This window comes from Lepus europaeus, chromosome 4, assembly GCF_033115175.1.
Source record: "Lepus europaeus isolate LE1 chromosome 4, mLepTim1.pri, whole genome shotgun sequence".
In the NCBI taxonomy this organism is placed as follows: domain Eukaryota; kingdom Metazoa; phylum Chordata; class Mammalia; order Lagomorpha; family Leporidae; genus Lepus; species Lepus europaeus.
The window spans coordinates 146,344,985-146,366,170 of record NC_084830.1 but is presented as its reverse complement, the minus strand read 5'-3'; the positions used below and the strand labels follow the sequence as shown (position 1 = coordinate 146,366,170).

At 42.0% G+C, this 21,186-nt stretch overlaps 1 protein-coding gene across 3 annotated transcripts in view; it reads right to left on the bottom strand.

Moving 5' to 3' along the window:
• The window catches only part of KIF3A (kinesin family member 3A), a 61,914-nt gene that overhangs the window by 27,454 nt on the left and 13,274 nt on the right, over positions 1-21,186 (bottom strand). For all 3 annotated transcript variants that reach the window (XM_062189191.1, XM_062189192.1, XM_062189193.1), the window contains exons 3-8: positions 12,791-12,935; positions 12,575-12,659; positions 7,582-7,687; positions 4,253-4,392; positions 3,706-3,903; positions 3,252-3,426 (exon numbers count right to left, since the gene is read on the bottom strand). In XM_062189191.1, coding sequence (XP_062045175.1) covers positions 3,252-3,426; positions 3,706-3,903; positions 4,253-4,392; positions 7,582-7,687; positions 12,575-12,659; positions 12,791-12,935 — 849 coding nt within the window. The remainder of the gene's footprint in view (positions 1-3,251; positions 3,427-3,705; positions 3,904-4,252; positions 4,393-7,581; positions 7,688-12,574; positions 12,660-12,790; positions 12,936-21,186) is intronic.

Sequence of the window (21,186 nt, the reverse complement as noted above, 5' to 3'; positions counted from 1 at the left end):
TAGAGCAGCCAGGAGTTGAACCAGTGCCCATATGGGAGAGTCTGGTATCATAAGTAGCGGCTTAACTAGCTACATCACAACACCGGCCCAAGAGCTTCAAAATTTCTAACCTAGCATACCTGTTAAGAACTATATACTATGGGGCTGGTGCTGTGGCACAGTGGGTTAAAACCCTGTCCTGAAGCACCAGCATCCCAAATGGGTGCCAGTTCTAGTCCCGGCTGCTCCTCTTCAGATCCAGCTCTGCTATGGCCTGGGAGAGCTGTAGAAGATGGCCCAAGTTCTTGGACTCCTGCACCCATGTGGGAGACCTGCAGGAAGCTCCTGGTTCTTGGCTTTGGATCGGCGCAGCTCCAGCCGTTGCAGCCAGCTGGGGAGTAAACCAGCGGATCGAAGACCTCTCTCTCTGTCTCTACCTCTCACTGTAGCTCTGTCTTTCAAATAAATAAAATAAAATCTTAAAAAAAAAATTATATACTACTATAGTTTTAATGATTTTTTGATCATTTTAAAATTTACTTCAATGTGAGTGAAGTTGAACATCTTTTCATTTGATTATTGTTTGAAGCCCTTGCTGCTGAACTATGGTCTTCTTGCCTTTATTTGTTGAACTTTTTAAATTTTTTTTTTTTGACAGGCAGAGTGGACAGTGAGAGAGAGAGACAGAGAGAAAGGTCTTCCTTTGCCGTTGGTTCACCCTCCAATGGCCGCCACGGCTGGCGCGCTGCGGCCGGCGCACCGCGCCGATCCGATGGCAGGAGCCAGGTGCTTCTCCTGGTCTCCCATGGGGTGCAGGGCCCAAGGACTTGGGCCATCCTCCACTACACTCCCGGGCCACAGCAGAGAGCTGGCCTGGAAGAGGGGCAACCGGGACAGAATCCGGTGCCCCGACCGGGACTAGAACCCGGTGAACTTTTTTTTTTAAAGATTTATTTTATTTATTTGAAAGAGTAACAGAGAGAGTTATATAGAGAGGTCTTCCATCCGCTGGTTCACTCCCCAGATGGCTACAACGGCTGGAGCTGTGCCGATCCAAGACCAGGAGCCAGGAGCTTCTTCTGGGTCTCCCACATGGGTGCAGGGGCCCAAGGACTTGGGCCATCTTCCACTGCTATCCCAGGCAATAGCAGAGAGTTGGATCGGAAGAGGAGCAGCCGGGATTAGAACCAGTTCCTATAAGGGATGCCGGGCTTCAGGCCAGGGCTTTAACCCGCTGTGCCACAGTGTTGGCCCCGCCCCTGAACTCTTTTTTTTTTTTTTGACAGGCAGAGTTAGACAGAGAGAGAGAGAGACAAAGACAAAGGTCTTCCTTTTTCCGTTGGTTCACCCAAGTAGCCGCTACGGCCAGTGCGTTGAGGCCGCCGCACTGCGCTGATCTGAAGCCAAGAGCCAGGTGCTTCCCCCTGGTCTCCCATGCGGGTGCAGGGCCCAAGGACCTGGGTCATCCTCCACTGTATTCCTGGGCCACAGCAGAGAGCTGGACTGGAAGAGGAGCAACCAGGACAGAACTGGTGCCCCAACTGGGACTAGAACCTGGGATGCTGGCACCGCAGGCGGAGGATTAGCCTAGTGAGCCGTGGCGCCGGCTGGCCCCTGAACTCTTTATTTAGTAGAACATTAAGCCTTTGACTACAAGATAAATTAAAAATGTTATCTCAAAAATAATTGAAAAAAGTAAAAAAAAAAAAAAAAAAAGAATTTCCAAAATAAAATCTCAAGTTCAAATTTATGTACGAAAGCATATTTCCAAGACCATGCAATACACTTTTTCTCATAGCAAATTTAGTTTACCCATGACTGTCAGATATCTATCTTTACTTAAGTAATGACCTTAATGTCTACTCACAAACATGTATATTTAAAAATAATTCTCATGGTAGAATTTACTCTTACACAGAGATAAACAAAAATTCATTATTTAACAAGTAATCATACAAAATCTATAAATGTCATGGGGATAAAAGGTAGAAATTTAAAGGTAAGTTATTTTTTCAAAAAACTATATACATAATTACTATATAATTTTTACTTAAGTTTTTTTTTTGTTTCACAGGAAGAGTGGACAGTGAGAGAGGGACAGAGAGAAAGGTCTTCCTTTTCCATTGGTTCACCCCACAACGGCCGCTACGGCCAGTGTGCTGCGGCTGGCGCACCACGCTGATCCAAAGCCAGGAGCCAGGTGCTTCTCCTGGTCTCCCATGCAGGTGCATGGCCCAAGCACCTGGGCCATCCTCCACTGCCTTCCCGGGCCACAGCATAGAGCTGGACTGGAAGAGGAGCAACCGGGACAGAATCCGGCGCCCCAACCAAGACTAGAACCCGGGGTGCCGGCACTGCAGGAAGAGGATTAGCCTGGTGAGCCGCGGCGCTGGCCTTTTTGCTTAAGTTTATTATAAAAAGTATACACTACCAATTACTTCCCAGAAACTCTTCTAAATATCAGTGTTAGACATGCAAAAATCATTTCATAGGTGATTTTTGTTAAAACACTTAGTGGTTGGGGGCCAGCACTGTGGCGCAGTGGGTTAATGCCGTGGCATGCAGTTCTGGCATCCTTTGTGGGCACTGGTTCAAGACCCAGCTGCTCCACTTTCCATCCAGCTCTCTGCTATGGCCTGGGAAAGCAGAAGATGGCCCAAGTCCTTGTGCCCTTGCACCCACGTGGGAGACCCAGAAGAAGCTCTTGGCTCCTGGCTTCAGATCGACCAATTGGGGAATGAACCAGCAAGGTTCATTGAACCTTGGAAGAATGAACCAGGAAGACCTCTCTCTCTTTCTGCCTCTCCTCTCTCTGTAACTCAGACTTTCAAATAAATAAATAAATCTTAAAAAAAAAAAAACAAAAAACAAAAAAAAAACACTTAGTGGTTGGTGCCAGAGCTGTGGCATAGTGGATAAGGCCACCGCCTGCAGTGCCTGCATCCCATATGGGTGCCAGTTCAAGTCTCAGCTACTCCACTTCTGACCCAGCTCTCTGCTATGGCCTGGGAAAGCAGTGGAAGATGGCCCAAATGCTTGTGCCCCTGCACCTGAGTGGGAGATCCGGAGGAAGGTCCTGGCTCCAGATTTCAGATTGGTGCAGCTCCAGCCATTGTGGCCATCTAGGGAGTGAACCAGCAGATGGAAGACCCTCCCCTCCCCCCGCCTCTCTGTAACTCTGCCTTTCAAATAAATAAATAAATCTTCAAAAAAAACTTAGTGGTTAACAACACATTTTAGCCAATATTCATAATATTTTGGGAAAAAGTTACCTTCTTCAAGCTTTTTCTTCAATTCTTCTATTTCTTTCTGAAACTGACGGAGCAAAGCATCCTTTGGATCTTCATTAATTCTAGCTTTATTTTTAATATTCTTAGCACGGTTGGCATACCGTAATGTACTAATAGTTTCATCATAATTATAATCTGCTGGCCCAATATTTGCACACTGTTGAAATTAGACAGAAGTCATTTTATACATACAGAGTTAAAATTAATACTACCATTACAAATAAATAAAAACAAAAATTTTAAGGCACACATGCACTCCAATTTTGAAAAAGAGCATCAATCACGTTTCCCAATAACACTATAGCCTAAAACACAAGGTAAACTCTACAAAGGATAACTACAAATTTTAAAAAATTATTTTATACATATCAGTTATTAGCATAAAATTGAATCTTAAGTTTGCCTGAGGTTAACTGTACCATTAGTTAAGTCTTACCATCATGGTTTTGGAATTTCCTCCTAAGGAATCCTGAAGAAGTCGAGTCAGTTTAGAGTTACGGTAAGGCACATGTGTGCTTTTCCCATCAACCAAAGCAGAAATTACATTGCCAAGCGTAGAAAGAGAAAGATTGATTTTTGTAGCTTCCTTTAAGCGCTGTCCAGTAGCTCCAGTTTTTGCTTGTCTTTCTGAACCCTAGCATAAACAGAGATAAAAATAAAGGTAAAATTAAAAAGTATTCTTCCCAAATTTTTATAATTTAACAGTAAATAAATCTGATATGCTATCTGGAATTCACTTGTAAATACTAAAAAAAAAAAAAAAAAAAAAAAGGAAGGAGATGAGTAGACGAAACAACATTTTTGTAGTTGAGTCATACATATAGGGAGGATCACAACATTCTATACACATCCACACACTTTCATTAAACATACACAAGAGTTACAACTTGAAAATCATATATAAGCACACCTTTCTACTTCAATTTGTATTCATGTATAATGTAAATGGATCACATGAAAGGGTACAGTATCCTGAAACTTACAGCAAGATCTACAAGGTGGAGCTTCCCCATCCTGACATGCATGTTACCATCGATGCCTTTTTCACTGCATTCTATAGTAATCGTAAAGATGGCATGGGAACGGGAACTATGTTCATTCATATTAGTTGCACCAACAGAACCTTTAATGAAGAAAGGAAACTCTTAAAAAGTGTAGCAGAAAGTGCCTTTAAAAATAATTATCCAGAACAATGTAAAGACTTAATTTCATCACCGTAAAAACAAGAAAATATAGTGAAACCATAGAAGCACAGATGTGTATTTAACCATTATATGAAATTTCTCATATAATTTATGCCAATAACAAAAGACTTTGTAGGCAGTTGTTGTGGCATACCAGGTTAAGCTGCCGCCTGCAATGTCAGCATCCCATATGGGCGCCAGTTCCAGTCCTGGCTGTTCCACTAATGATCCACCTCCCTGCTAATGCACCTAGGAAGGCAATCACAGACGGTCCAAGTACCTGGGCCCCTGCACCCACGTGGGAGACCCTTAAGAAGCTTCTGGCTCCTGGCTGTGGTCTGGCCCAGTCCTGGCCATTACGGCCATTTCGGGAATGAATCAGTGGATGGAAGATCAATCTCTCTCTTTCTCTTTCCCTCTCTGTAACTCTACCTTTCAAAAATAAATAAATAAATAAAAAGGTCAGCAAACAAGTGCTTGTTTGGCCTAGCAGTTAAGACATCTGCATGCCCTACTGGAGAACCTAGGTTCAACACCCAGCTCTAGATCCCTACTCCTACTTCCTGCTAATGCAGACCCTGGTAGGCAGTAGGTAATGGCTCAAGTAATTCAGTTCCTGCCACCTACATGGGAGACTTCAAATGAATTCCCAGCTCCCGTCTTTGGCCAGCCCCAGTCCCAGCTCTGCAGCCATTTGGGGAGTAAACCAGTGGATAGGAATGCTTATTTGCATTGGTGCTCTCTTTCTGCTTCTCAAATATATAAAAACTTAAAAACTTTAAATGTCAACAGATACTGTTACTATTATAACAGATACTGTTTCAAAATTGCTGTTATCTAGGAACTAGCATTGTGGCAGAGTGGGTTAAAATTTCAGCATTCCATGGGAGACCAGGATAAGCACCTGGCTCCTGCCATCGGAACAGCGCGGTGCGCCGGCCGCAGCGCGCTACCGCGGCGGCCATTGGAGGGTGAACCAACGGCAAGGGAAGACCTTTCTCTCTGTCTCTCTCTCTCTCACTGTCCACTCTGCCTGTCAAAAATAAAAAAAATTAAAAAAAAAATTAAAAAAAAAAATTAAAAATTTCAGCATTCCATATCAGAGTGTCAGTTCAAGTTCCAGCTGCTCAGCTTCCAATCCAGATTCCTGCTAATGCACCTGGGAAGGCAGCATAAGATGGCCCAAGTGCTTGGCCACTGGCTACCTACTGAAGAGACCAAGACAGAGTGCCTGACTCCTGGCTTTAAACTAGCCCAGCCCTGCCTGTTCTGGCTACTTGGGAAGTGAACAAGTGGGTAGAAGGTCTCTCTCTCTCTCTCTCTCCCTCTCCCTCTGATGCTGTGCCTTTCAAACAAACAAAACTTTTTAAAAAGCTCTATCTACAGGGCCAGTGTTGTGCTGCAGGGTGTTAAGCTAGTTTGAGCCCCAGCAGTCTACTTCCAATTCAGCGCCTAGCTATAGGTGCCTGGGAAAGCAACAGCAGATAACCCAAGTATTTGGGCCTCTGTCATTCATATGGGAGAGCCAGATGAAGTTCTAGGCTCCTGGTGTTAGCCTGGCCTGGCCCCACTCTGCAGCCAGTTGGGAAGTAAAGAGAGGATGGAAGATCTCTTTCTCTCTCAGTGTCTCTCTCCTTCTCTCTGTGACTCTGCCTTTCAAACAAACAAAATAAATCTTACCAAAAAAAACCCAAAACTTGTACCTATTCACATTCTTCAATGTCTCACCAACCTGACATCTTCCATATATTCTGATGGATTACATATCTCTCATTGTTGTTTTAATATGCATTTTTCTGATTAATTGTAAGGTTGAACATCCTTTCATATGCTTATCGCTGTGTACAGTTCTGTGAATAACACACTCATACATATCTTTTGCTCATTTTTTCCTAAGATTTGGCCCTTTTATTAGTCCTTCCCTATTGTTTATTAGAATATAAATGATTTTCTTTAAATATTTATTTATTTATTTATTTTGAAAGGCAGAGTTATAGAGAAAGAGAAGAAACAAAGAAGAGAGAGAGATCTTCTATCCAGTGGTTCACTCCCCTAACAGCAGCAATGACAGGGCTGGGCCAGGCTGAAGCCAGGAGCCAGGAGCATCCTCTGTGTCTCCCACGTGGATGCAGGAGCCTAAGGACTTGAGCCATCTCCTGCTGCTTTCTCAGGCATATTAGCAGAGAGCTGGATTGGAAGTGAAGCAGCTATATAGTTCCTATACAGGATGCTAGTGCCACAGGCTGTGAGTTTAACCCACTGCACCATAGCACCAGCCCCTTCAAAATTTTTGTGTAATTTCTTTGGGTTTGCTAGGTCTATAGTGAAGTCATAAAAACTTAAAATTTTTTTTCACTTTCTGTTCTTATATTTTACTTCCAATCTCTAACTGCTATTGGCAGCATCCCTAGTACTAGGCCTGTAGCATCTGTGTAAAATGTATTACTGAAGCTTCTTATCCTTGAGAATAAAAGTTTGAAATTATTACCGAAAAGAATGCAAACTTTAAATTTAATTTTGTTTTGCTTCACTTGTCAACAAAAGGGAGATAGTATACCCCTGTCAGATGCATACTTGTGGCCTACACTCAAATGCCTCTGCTACTTAGTGATTACACTGCCTTGAACAGGTCACTCACTCAAGCAAGCCTGAGGGCTTCCTACTCTTCTGAGAGGGCCAGAAGAGACCATCCTTACAAGCAAGCACTTCCCACTTACCAAGTGCTCAATAAATGTTACCAATATTCCTAGAGTTCATTAAATGCTAATGAAGATGCATATTAAGAAAAAACAAAGCGTGGATTTCACAAATGTTTTACATACACCAAAATAAACTTATCTTTTAATTCCATTTTCCATGAACTTTTTGAAGCCCTCTCATAGCTAGTAAGAGCCAACTACAAAGGAGTTTCAAAGTTTAACACTATTAAAAAAATTTTGGTTAGCAGGAAAAACAAACTGTGATGTCTTTCATTCATATACATTCTCTACATAGCAAATAATCAAAGCAGGAATGTTCTGAAGAAACCTAAAATGCACTCTCTATAAGCAAAGTGCCATAACAGTTTTGCTTCTAGACCAGCCTACTCATCACACATTTATTGAATCACAATTACGCACTACACTTACGATTTTTGTGGCCTAGAGTCATAATCCTATCCATATCATCAGCATTGTTTACAACATAAGCTGATAAATCTTTGATATAAACTCCCACATCAGGTCTTTCTTTAACCTAAAACAAAACAAAACAAAAGAGACTTTACACTGACATCCATAATTCTTACAATTACTTATTGAGTACCTACTACAAGGGGTCTTGAAAAAGTTTTTGAAAACTCAAATTATGAAACAACTATGCATGAATTTCTAAAGTTTTTTGTGGGGCCGGTGTTGTGGTGTAGTGGGTAAAGCTGCCATTTGTGATGCTGGCATCCCCTGAGCACCAGTTCCTATTCCTGCTGCTCCACTTCTGATCCAGCTCCCTGCTAACAGACTGTGATAAGCATCGGAAGATGGCCCAAGTGTATAAGCCCCTACATCCCCTGGAGGAAACTCCTGGCTCCTGCCTGGCTCACCCCTGGCAGCTGTGGTCATCTTGGGAGTGAACCAGCAACCTCTCTCTCTGTTACACTTTCAGTAAATAAATAAATCTTTTTTAAAAAAGTTTTTTGCATTAAAACATCTTTTAGTTCTATTTTTCACAAAATTTTTGAATTGCTATTGTATTTGTTACTCTACTAGAGAATGGGGAAGTAGTGAAGAATAAGACAGACACTTCATATACAAACAGATGTAACAGTCTACTTCATTTCAATTGTGATGATACAATGAAGAAAAAATACAGGACAACATGGAAATATATCACAGAGACACTAAGTTAGTGCAGGCATCAGATTAAGTTTTTCCATTATGATGTTTAAGCTAAAAACCTGAAGAAGAAACAGAAAGCCAATAATCTGGATTGGAATAGTAGAAGAATATGAGCATGGACCCTGAAATGGGAAAAAAACTAGCAACTTACAAAGTATTAACAAATGAACAAAACAAAACAGAAAGCTAGAAAGAGCACGAAACCAGGAGAAAAATGCAATCTGGTTGCAGAATCAAGATTAAGAACAGTTATTGTTATTTATGTAACAGCAACTTGAAACTGCTGGAGAATTTACAGCAGCTGAGTGAAATAAGTCTACAGTATACATGTAAAAATATTATGTTAGTATTTTTACACTTTGTGTTTACGTGTGGGTGCAAACTGATGAAATCTTTACTTAGTATATACTGAATTGATCTTCTGTATATAAAGATAATTGAAAATGAAAAAAAAAACCTTGGTGTTCAATTGGAAATTACATAGAAAATTAATCAATTTTTAAAAAAAATATCATGCAGGATCTCTGTCATTAATGTGCTGTACACTGTTATTTAATGCTATAACTAGTACTCCAACAGTATTTTTTCACTTTGTGTTGCTATGTGAGGGCAAACTGTTGAAATCTTTATATATACTAAACTGATTTTCTGTATATAAAGAGAATTGAAAATGAATCTTGATGTGAATGGAAGGGGAGAGGGAGCGGGAAAGGGGAGGGTTGCGGGTGGGAGGGAAGCCATTGTAATCCATAAGCTGTACTTTGGAAATTTATATTCATTAAATGAAAGATTAAACAAATTATCTGTTACAATATAAATACTTTTACCAAAATGAAGGATATACTTAGAACACATTTACCTAAAATACAGATACTTGGGGCCAGCACTGTGGCATAGCAGGTAAAGCCACAGCCTGCAGTGCCAGCATCCCATATGGGCACTGGTTTGTGTACTGGCTGCTCCACTTCCAATCCAGCTCTCTGCTGTGGCCTGGGAAAGCAGTAGAAGATGGCCCAAAGCCTTGGGCCCCTGAACCCACATGGGAGACTCAGAAGAAGCTCCTGGCTCCTGGCTTCGGATTGGCGCAGCTCCAGCTGGTTGCAGCCATCTGGGGAGTGAACCAGTGGATGAAGGACCCCTCTCTTTCTCTCTCTGCCTCTGCCTCTCTGTAACTCTTTCAAATAAATACATAAATCTTTTTTAAAAGATGCAGATAATTTTTCATAAATAAAATTCATTTTGAGGGTCCTAAAAGTCATCTCCAAAGCTAACAGGATAAAGTAAAACAGGCAGCGGCCTGTGGCCATCATTGGAGAAAATCATCCCACAGTTACTAAGACCTCATAGACAAGGAAGGCAAACAAAAACTTGAAAAACAATCCAACGACCAAAGTTAGAAGGGCGGTCACTCCAAATTCCAGGGGCTGAGTTTCAATCTATTTGGGGGTTTTGTGACTAATAAGTTAGGAAAAGTTTTCCTTTGTCACAGTATATACATTAAAGCTCAGTATTATAAGTAGAAAAAGGGGTGCACTGGCCCCTGTAAGTCAGTGGGTGTGAAATCACGCTGTGAGAAGCATCCTCAGTCATGCTGGCACCAAGACCACCCTGAGGGACTTTGGGGGTCTTCAGTCCCAGATAGGATCTGAAGACAGCCTCATTTTCATGTATTTAATAAACTCAGGTTTAGTTTGGAGAAAGCAAAATTCAGGCTTTAATCCCTTAAAAAAGTTTTAATAGTATTGGTCTATATTGATACTTCTCAAAAGATTTTACACTAAAGGACAATGTGTGTATTTCTGGAAAACTAGTACTTTCGCAAAATACAAAAATCATACTCTATGAAAGCATATTGCTATAAAGTTTTTAAACACCTACAGTCACTTTTTGTATTCATCTCACTGCAGACTAGAGGCATTCTGCAAAGTGACATCAGTCTCCAAACTAGAACTCTAAGGTCTTTATGTATTTTTTCCAATCACAATATGATATCAACTCAATATTATTAAGTGTAGATAACTGAATAGATGAATAAAATGATTCAAAATTTATGACAATTTTTAAAAATGGGTGGTAATGCTACCAAGAGTTTTCATCATAAAAAAAAAAAGTAATTTACTTCCTATACCAAATACATTTTATAACACTAAAACAATAGATTTCAATGAAAGCAGTTACTCCTCCGCCAAGAATGTTTTAGAAATCTGTGGGGGAGTTTCTGGTTCCCTGGAAGGCACTATTAGTATTTACAGAAACAGAATAAGGATTCTAAACATTCTGAAATGGGTGTGTCTTACCCAATGAAGAACAGTCCCACACAATTGCAAATGACCTACCAGATACTCACATGGACAAAAAAACCATTTACAATTATCCGAGTCTATACTCAGTTATTATATAACATAATCTTACAAATAAAGACAAAGTATTTTTCCATGGTAATAGTAATTATAACAATAAAACACAGGAACAGAAGAAAACAGAAGAAATACTACTACTTTCTTTTATTCAGAATTCTTCCAAGAACTAATTACTATTTTTGTAATTTTTTTCTTAACTGTTCTGAAAGAACAAATCAGGATCATGTGTTAGCCTAGTGGTTAAGACACTCATGTCCCACAGAGAGGACTTCGGTTCAATTTCTGGCTCCAGATTCTGAGTCCAGCTTTTCATTCGCTAATGCAGACCCTGAGAGGCAACGGTGATCATTCAAACAACTGGGCTCTGACACTCACATGGCAGATGTGGATTGCATTCCTGGCTCCTGGTCCCAGCCCACCACTGGTGGCTGCAGGTATTTGAGGAGCGAACCAGTAGACTCAAGCTCTGTCTCATCTCTCAAAGATGGACATCTCCCATTTGCTGCTTCAATTCTCAAACCTACAACACCTGGAGCTGGGCAAAGGCCCAAGCCAGAAAACCAGAACTCAACTTGTGTCAGAAGCATAACTATTCACCTTGACTGCAACACCTATGTGTGCAGAGTACTATAGGTGTGTTATACTGGTGATCTGAATGCCTTAACAGGTGTTATCATCAATGACATGGGTCTTTTTACTGGTTTAAACAATTTCTTCGACAGGCAGAAACAGAGAGGCCTCCCACCTGCTGGCTCACTCCCCAAATGCCTCCAACAGCCAAGACTAGTCCAGGCCGAAGCCAGGTCTCCCACACGGGCAGCAGGTACACAAATGCTTGAGCCATTCACCTGTTGCCTCTCAGAGTGCACAGTAGCAGGAAACTGGAACTGACGGTGCAGCTGGGACACAAACCCAAGCATTCGCACATGGTGTGTGGGTGTCCCAAGTAGCACCCTAACTGCTACACCAAAAGCTCATCCCTGCATCTTGTTTTTTAATTATTATTGCTCTCCTTTATTACAGTAAGGCAATATATTGACTTTTCAAACATTACATGCATAGGTAGATTTTATCACTTAAGAATTTCATTTCAGGACAGTCAAAAGGGCATTACAAAACACACGTTACAAAAAGGCCCATCGGGTCTAACAGAGTTGAGAACCATTGACAGTATTTTTGAGAATAAATTTTATTTGAAATTACTGGCACAAAAAATGTTCTTTCAAAATGGTATTTTTCTTAAGACTGCAAGATAAACCCACAGACTATTAGGAGGCATAAGTATAAAATAAACATAGCCGAAATCAAGCTGAAACAGTAGGACCCCAAAAATCATCCTTTTAACCCTAGATTACAATACCATTCATGTGCAATGCAATCTTGAGCAAGTCATTGAATCCCTCTAAATTTCAATTACCACATCAGTAAAACTGAACTGCTGGTATGATTAAATGAAATAAAGTGTGTTCCACTGTCACTAACTACCAGTTACGACACTGAATGCCTGAACCTCACTGGAAGAGTCAGTTATGGTGGCTGCTGCCGTTCTACATTCTATTCCACTGTCATTCAACATATGTTACTCCTCTCTAATTACCATGCTGACAGTGGTACCCTAATCAAAATTGGAATATTAATATTTTAAGGACTAATCTTTTCTTGGTTGTCTTGTATGTTAAAATGTTGAAGTACCTGGCAAAATCGAACTTACCAATCATTTATCACCTGACAACAGTCTTGTTTCAGTCATTCACCCTCAGACACATACATGTATGAAATGACATACACACAGGGTCATTTAAAATATTAAAGCTATCTTTTATACAAAAAGGACCTTAATTTAGTAAGCCTTCTACTGCCTCAGAAAGTACTGTTTCAATCATCCTTACCTCTAACCTCTGTGTCTGATCCTTGCCCAAAAGGTCACGAACTTCTTCATTATATATTTCCAAATAAGAAACTCGAACCAAAAACCTACAAATAAAAGTTTTTTTTAAAAAAAAAAGTAAAATAAGAACAGTTTACAATATTTTACAACATTTGAACATACATGTCCTTTCCATGTTCGTATCCTTAATATTAGAAAATAAAAAATTCTCTTTTACCTTGTGTCACCCTCTGCCTTTGCAATGTGACCAAATATATGAGCAAATGAATTGGGAATGATTCCTCTTAGTTCAGGAACAGCTCGAACACCTTCCATGGTGAAAGTTTTGCCTGTTCCAGTTTGACCATATGCAAAAATAGTCCCTGAAAATAATGAAGGGAAAGAGTGACTTGTTGTAGTCTCACACTAGAAGAAATAGCTCTTAAAATTAATTCCTTTGACACCATGACAGAATTTCTTCCTTGGATTCAAAATTTAATTCAGCACCAAAGTTTGCCTTTATCATCAACAATTACAATACATACTCTGTGCCACATGAACAAAGCACTGTTAAAACACCAGAGTCAATCAGATAATCCCACCTATTAATAATAAGTGTTCCAGACCCTAAATGCAAAAATTTTAATTATAATCATAAGAAATTTCTTACTATATATATGTATGTATGTATGTATGTATATATACACACAAATTACTTATTATGGGCATAAATTGGAGAAATTAGTATAAGAACAGCACAATACAGGCTTTAGAGCACAGACACCTCAGTCTGAATCTACATTTTCCACTTTTAGCCACCTGACCTTGAACAAGTTATCTGCCCAGAAACCACCTCCTCAACCACAAAAAGGAGATAGGAATAACTACTCTACATTGATAGAACCAAGGGAAGCAATTTATTTCAAGTGACCAACATTATGCCTGGTATAAAGTACCAATAAAAGATAGCTCTTTTCTTCTTTTTTCAATTTATTTTTTATTTTTATTTATTTGAAAGGTAGAGAGATCTTCCATTCACTAGTTCACGTCCCAGATGATCACAACAGCCCAGACTGGGCCAGGCTGAAACCAGGAGCCCAGATCTCAAGCTTCGTCTCTCATATGGGTGGCAGGGATCCAAGTACGTGAGTCACCACCTGCTGCCACCCAGGATATACATTAGCAGGAAGATGGAATTGGGAACAGATCCAGGACTCAAACCCAGGCACTCTAATATGGAATACAGATGTCCAAAGTTGGAACCAAAGTGGTGTCTCAAGCACTGGGCCAAATGAACATACCATGAAATTTATTTTTAATCTATTTACTTATTTATTTGAGAAGCAGAGAAAGAAAGCATGTGCATGAACATGTGAAAGCAAACTCCCATCGGTTGGTTCATTCCCCAAATGCCCATAATGAACAAATCCAGGAGAAACAAACTCAGTCCAGGTCTCCCTTGTAGGTGGCAATTAGTTGAGCCATCACCACTGCCTCCCAAGATCTGCATTAATATGAAGCTGAAGTCAGGTGCTGGAGTTGGGATTGAACCCAGGCACTCCTATATGAGGGGTTGTTTAACTGCTAGGCTAAGACACCTGCACCTGCTTTTCATTTATGAATACTAAAATAAGTTCTTTATTCAAAAGAAATGTAACAGCTGTAAGAACCAGGAAGTGTCAACAAAAAAGATGTTAATTATTACCAGTAATTATAATACGATCTAAGTTTTCTAAATACCCAAATTCATTCATTCAACAAATAGAGAATAGTGCTAAGCAGCAGCGACAGAGCAGCAAATTGAGAAAAAACACAATCCTCATTACTATTGTGTGTATAATCTTGGGGAGGAGATACTAGCAGAACAATCACAAGCATGATGCAAACCAAGAACGAGAAGCCGTACTAGATGGTAGTAAAGGACATAACCTAGGCTGCAGAAAAGCTGTGGAGAGAAGCAACAGGAATTCAGGAAAGGTTTTTCAGAAGAGAAGGCTTAAGATACCATCTGATGAACAAGTAATCAGGAACAGAGGGCAACAGGCAAGAAAGAACAGATTGTGAAAAACTGAAATAAGGGGCCAGTGCCGTGTCATAGTGGGTAGGGTCGCCAACTGCAGTGCCAGCATCCCTTATGGGCACCAGTTCTAGTCCCGGCTGCTCCACTTCCAATCCGGTTCTCTCCTGTGGCCTGGGAAAGCAGTGGAAGACAGCCCAAGTCTTTGGGCCCATGCACCTGCATGGGAGACCCGGAGGAAGCTCCTGGCTCCAGACAGGCTCAGCTCCGGCCATTGTGGCCAATTGGGGAGTGAATCAGCAGATGGTAGACCCCTCTCTCTCTCTGCCTCTCTCTCTCTGTAACTCTGACTTTCAAATAAATAAATAAATAAATAAATGGAAGGAAGGAAGGAAGGAAGGAAGGAAGGAAGGAAGGGGAGGGGGAGGGGGAAAGGGGGAGTTGGAAGGGGAGAGAGGAAGGGGGAGGGGAAGGGGAGTGGTGGGGGAGGGGAAGAGGCCGGCACCTCGGCTCACTAGCCTAATCCTCTGCCTGCGGCGCTGGCACCCCGGGTTCTAGTCCCAGTCGGGGCGCCAGTTCTGTCCGGTTGCTCCTCTTCCAGTCCAGCTCTCTGCTATGGCCCAGGAAGGCAGTGGAGGATGGCCCAATTCCTTGGGCCCTGCACCTGCGTGGGAGACCAGGAGAAAGCACTGGGCTTCTGCGCGGCGTGCCGGCCGTAGCAGCCATTTGGGGGGTGAACCAATGGAAGGAAGACCTTTCTCTCTGTCTCTATCTCTCTCTGTCTAACTCTGCCTGTCAAAAAAAAAAAAATAGAAAGAAAGAAAGAAAGAAAGAAAGAAAGAAAGAAAGAAAGAAAGAAAGAAAGAGAAAGGAAGGAAGGAAGGAAGGAAGGAAGGAAGGAAGGAAGGAAGGAAGGAAGGAAGGAGAAAAAAGAAAAGAAAAGAAAAAAGAAAAAGACTGAAATAAAAACAGAATGGAAGACAAAGATGGAAAGGGAAATAGATGCAGACAGAGCTAAATAAAGTGGCTGGGAGAGTCATGAGGACCACATTAAAGGTTGTAGATCTGGGGCCAGCACTGTGGTGCAGCGAGTTAAAGACCCTGCCTGCAGCACCGGCATCCCATACAGGCTCCACACTTCTGATCCAGCTCCTTCCTAATGTGCCTGGCAAAGCACATTGGGCTCTTGTACCCATGTGGGAGACCCGGAAGAAGCTCCTGGCTTCGGATAGGCTCAGCTCCAGCCATAGCAGCCATCTGGGGAGTAAAACAATGGATGAAAGATCTCTGTCTCTCTCTTTAACTTTGTCTTTCAAATAAATAACATAACTCATTAAAAAAAAAAAAAAAAAAAGAGCTGGGGCCAGCGCTGTGGTGTAGCGGGTTAAAGCCCTAGTCCAAAGCGCCGGCATCCCATATGGGCACTGGTTCTAATCCCGGCTGCTCCTCTTCTGATCCAGCTCTCTGCTATGGCCTGGGAAAGCAGTAGAAGATGGCCCAAGTCCTTGGGCCCCTGTTCCCATGTGGGAGACCCGGAAGAAGCTCATGGCTCTTGGCTCCTGGCTTCGGATTGGCGCAGTTTTGGCCATTGCGGTCATCTGGGGAGTGAATCAGCAGATGGAAGACCTCTCTCTCTGTCTCTATCTTTCCCTGTAACTCTTCCAAATAAATTAAAAAAAATTTTTTTAAAGAGCTTATAGATCTGATCCTAAGAGCAAAGTAAAAGCATAACACAATTTTTCAGAGGAGTAACATCATGATTACTGTGGCTATACTGTTGACAAAAAAATAAAAAATAAAAACAAACACTGGGAGAGAGCAAGGATAGATAGAGAGAAATCAGTTAGAGGGCTAGAGTAGCTGGCCAAGAAATGGTGTAGCATGAAAAGACAGCCTAGGACATAACAGCATAAATGAAAAGGAACCTCATCTACCACTATTCAGTTAACCTCAATGATATCATGTTCAGACCTTTTTGTGAAAATAAATTAATCATCTCAGGAGTCACTGTTCACACATGAGAAAAGAAAAAAAAAATCTCATTTTTTTCTGACTAAATGTGTCAAACTCTACCATTAGGAATAACATGACATTCAAAGGTACTGGAAATAACATGAACTCATTGACTGCATTTTAAAATAGGCACAATCAATTAGTAAATAAATAATAAGCTTTAAAAGGACAACAGCTACCATTTACTGATCATTTGCTATGTGGTAGGCCATTGTATCTCATTTAATTTTCACTCCAATCCTGACAGGCAATATTTGAATCTCAACAATTTAGAAAAACAAAGATTTACAGAAATTAAGTGACTTGGTTAATGTCATAAGTGACATAAGAGATAAGATATGAATACAGTCCATCTGGCTCCAGAGCCCATATATTTTTACTAGTATTTAATGGCCAAAACCAAAAATGTAACTCAAAATTAATTTTTTTTTATTTTTTTATTTTTGACAGGCAGAGTGGATAGTGAGAGAGAGACAGAGAGAAAGGTCTTCCTTTTGCCGTTGATTCACCCTCCAATGGCCGCCGCGGTAGCGCGCTGCAGCCGGCGCACCGCGCTGATCCGATGGCAGGAGCCAGGTGCTTCTCCTGGTCTCCCATGGGGTGCAGGGCCCAAGGACTTGGGCCATCCTCCACTGCACTCCCTGGCCACAGCAGAGAGCTGGCCTGGAAGAGGGGCAACCGGGACAGGATCGGTGCCCCGACCGGGACTAGAACCCGGTGTGCCGGCGCCGCAAGGCGGAGGATTAGCCTAGTGAGCCGCGGCGCCAGCCCAAAATTAATTTTAATAAGAGTTTCTACAAATGCATTAAATACATGAAGAATACTAATTTTTAAAAAGATACCATTTTATAACCTGAGAAAAGAGGACCACAGATCCCATAGAATTTCTGGCCTTTTTAAAAAATTTTTAAATTTATTTTTTATTTATTTGAAAGTCAGAGTTACAGAGAAAGGAAAAGATAGAGAGAGAGAAAGATCTTCCATTTGCTGTTTCACTCCCCAAATTCCCAAATGGCTATAATTGCCAGGGCTGGGCCAGGCTGAAGCCAGGAGCCAGAAGTTTCTTCCCGATCTTCCCCATGGATACAAGGGTGGAAGTGCAGCAGCTCGGTGTGAAACAAGCACCTATAGGGAATGCTGGCAGTGCAGATGGAAGCTTAACCTGCTATGCCACAATGCTGGCCCATTTCTGGCTTTTAAGTGTCAAACTTACCAGATTTATTTATTTATTTATTTATTTATTTTTTTTGACAGGCAGAGTGGACAGTGAGAGAGAAAGAGAGAGACAGAGAGAAAGGTCTTCCTTTTCCGTTGGTTCACCCCCCAATGGCCGCTGCGGCCGGCGCATCGCGCTTGATCCGAAGCCAGGTGCCTCTCCTGGTCTCCCATGCAGGTGCAGGGCCCAAGCACTTGGGCCATCCTCCACTGCACTCCTGGACCACAGCAGAGAGCTGGACTGGAAAAGGAGCAACCGGGATAGAATCCGGCACCCCGACCGGGACTAGAACTCGGTGTGCCGGCGCCACAGGTGGAGGATTAGCCTATTGAGCCGTGGCGCCGGCCAACTTACCAGTTCTAATGCTCTATAGTTTCCTTCAACATGAATTTCTCTAAAAACTTAGTTAAAAAAAAGTTTAAGTTTTTTCTCAAAGATTTATTTTATTTATTTCAAAGAGTTACAGAGAGGCAGAGACAGAGAGACAGAGGTCCTCCAAAACTGGTTCACTCCCTAAATGGCCGCAAGAGCCAGAGCTGACTGGAAGTCAGGAGCTTCTTCTGGATCTCCCATGTGGGTGCAGGGGCTCCAGGACTTGGGTCATCCTCCACTGCTCTCCCAGATGCATTAGCAGGGAGCTGGATCGTAAGTGGAGCAGCCGGGACTCCAACCAGCACCCATATGGCCGGACAGGGCTTTAACCTGCTGCACCACATGACCAGCACTAATAGTTTAATTTTAAAAACTAAAAAATCACAGCCGGCGCAGTGGCTCAATAGGCTAATCCTCTGCCTTGCAGCACTGGCACACCAGGTTCTAGTCCTGGTTGGGGCGCCAGATTCTGTCCCAGTTGCCCCTCTTCCAGGCCAGCTCTCTGCTGTGGCCTGGGAGTGCAGAGGAGAATGGCCCAAGTCCTTGGGCCCTGTACCCCATGGGAGACCAGGAGAAGCACCTGGCTCCTGCCTTCGGATTAGTGCAGTGTGCTGGCTGCGGCGGCCATTGGAGGGTGAACCAACGGTAAAGGAAGAGCTTTCTCTCTGTCTCTCTCTCTCACTATCCACTCTGCCTGTCAAAAAAAAAAAAAAAAAAAAAACTAAAAATCACTTATAATATTACCCAGGTTCCTCCTTTCCTGACTACATATTAAAAATGGTAGATGGCCAAAGAAGGAGGTACCTTTCTCTGAAGGGAGGAGAGAACTTCCACTGTGACTATGACCTTGTCTAAATAAGATCGAAGTCGGCGAACTCAAAAGGCTTCCATAGATTTGGCAACTCATGACAAGAGCCTAGGGTGATTATTGACGCCATAAACAAGAGTGTCAATTTGTTAAGTCAACAACAGGAGTCACTGTGCACTTACTCCTCATGTAGGATCTCTGTCCTTAATGTGTTGTTCAATGTGAATTAATGCTATAACTAGTACTCAAACAGTATTTTACACTTTGTGTTTCTGTGTGGGTGTAAACTGTTGAAATCTTTACTTAATATATACTAAATTGATCTTCTGTATATAAAGATAATTGAAAATGAATCTTGATGTGAATGGAATCGGAGAGGGAGTGGGAGATGGGAGGGAAGTTATGGGGGGGAAAAAGCCACTGTAATCCAAAAGCTGTATTTTGGAAATTTATATTTACTAAATAAAAGTAAAAAAAAAAACGGTAGATGGCAGGCATTTAGCCTAGGGGTTAATTCGCCAGTTAGGAAACACATCACATATGAGAATGCCTGCGTTCAAGGCAGCTCTGCTCCCGATCCCAGCTTCCTGCTAATGCATACCTGGGAGAAAGCAGATGAAGGCGCAAGTACTGGGGCTCCTTCCACCCACACGGGAGAACCAACTGAGTCCCAGCCATTGCAGGCACTGGGGAATAAACCAGCAGGTGAAAGCTCTTTGTCTTTTTTGTTGAAAATTTTTTCAATAGAAAGAGTGAGCATTTAGTCTAGCAGTTACGACTCCTAAAGGTAAGATACATGGCGGTGCCTGAATTCAATACTCTACTCCAGCTCCCTGCTAGTGCAGACCCTGTGAACAGCAGTGATAGCTAAAGTAGTTGGATCCCTGTCACCCACTAAGAAGACCTGGGTTGAGTTCCTGGTTTCAGGCTTCAACATGGCTTGGTTCCAGCCATTGCAGGCATTTGAGGAGTGAACCAGCAGATACACTGAGTGTGTGTGTGTATATGTGTGTGTATGTTTGTGTATGTGCCTTCCTCGCAAATAAATTGTAAAAACATATTTAAAAAAATGGTAAACGGATGGGGCCATCGCTGTAGCGCAGCGGGTTAACACCCTGGCCTGAGGCGCCGGCATCCCATATGGGCGCCGGTTCTAGTCCTGGCTGCTCCTCTTCTGATCCAGCTCTCTGCTATGGCCTGGGAAAGCAGTAGAAGATGGCCCAAGTGCTTGGGCCCCTGCACTCACGCGAGAGACCAGGAGAGGCTGCTGGCTCCTGGCTTCAGATCAGCGCAGCTCCAGCCATTGCGGCCAATTGGGAGGTGAACCATCGGTTGGAGGACCTCTCTCTCTCTCTCTCTCTCTCTCTCTGCCTCTCCTCTCTCTGTGTAACTTTGACTTTCAGATAAATAAATAAATCTTTTAAAAAATGGTAAAAGTTCCACACAAAACCTGCAAATAATTCATTACTGCCAAAACGTTGAAGCACCAAGAAGTCCTCAGTAGCTGAATGAACAAACAAACTGCTATGTTCAATTTAGCGCTGCAAGAAAAGAGCGGCAAAGCCATGAAAGCAGGGAGGAGACCTCAATGCACATTACTAAGGAGGCAAATCTAAAATGGTGACACATCATTTCATACGATTCTGATTATTGTCATTTTAGAAAGATCAGTTGCTGCCAGGGATTCCAGGGGAGAGAGACAGACAGCATTTTAAGGCAGTGAAAATGCTGTATATGATACAAGAATCGTAGAAAGATGCCATTATACATTTATCCAAATTCACAGAGTGTACAACACCAATAGTGAACCCTAACATCAATCATGGAGTTTGGGTGATAATGACATATCAGTGTAGACTCATCGTGTGCTCCTCTGGTGGGGGTCAATGATGAGGGAGGCTGTTCACATGCAGGGAATGGAGTTACACAGAAACTATCTACTTTCAGATGTGGATTTTGCTGTGAACTCTAGAAATAAAGTTTATTAATTTTTAAAAACTATTTTTGAATAGTAGGATGCATATGTACTTGCCACTGAGAATATAAAAAGCTATAGCTAAGCAGCATTTGAATACTGGAGAGCACAGTATACTATATATTATTACATTCCCAATATTTATCCTTTTTCAAAATGTTTTTTACTGCTATCCATTTTCAAAGTCAGCATAAGACACAGGTGCAAACTTCTTTGACATTCAAATACTACTT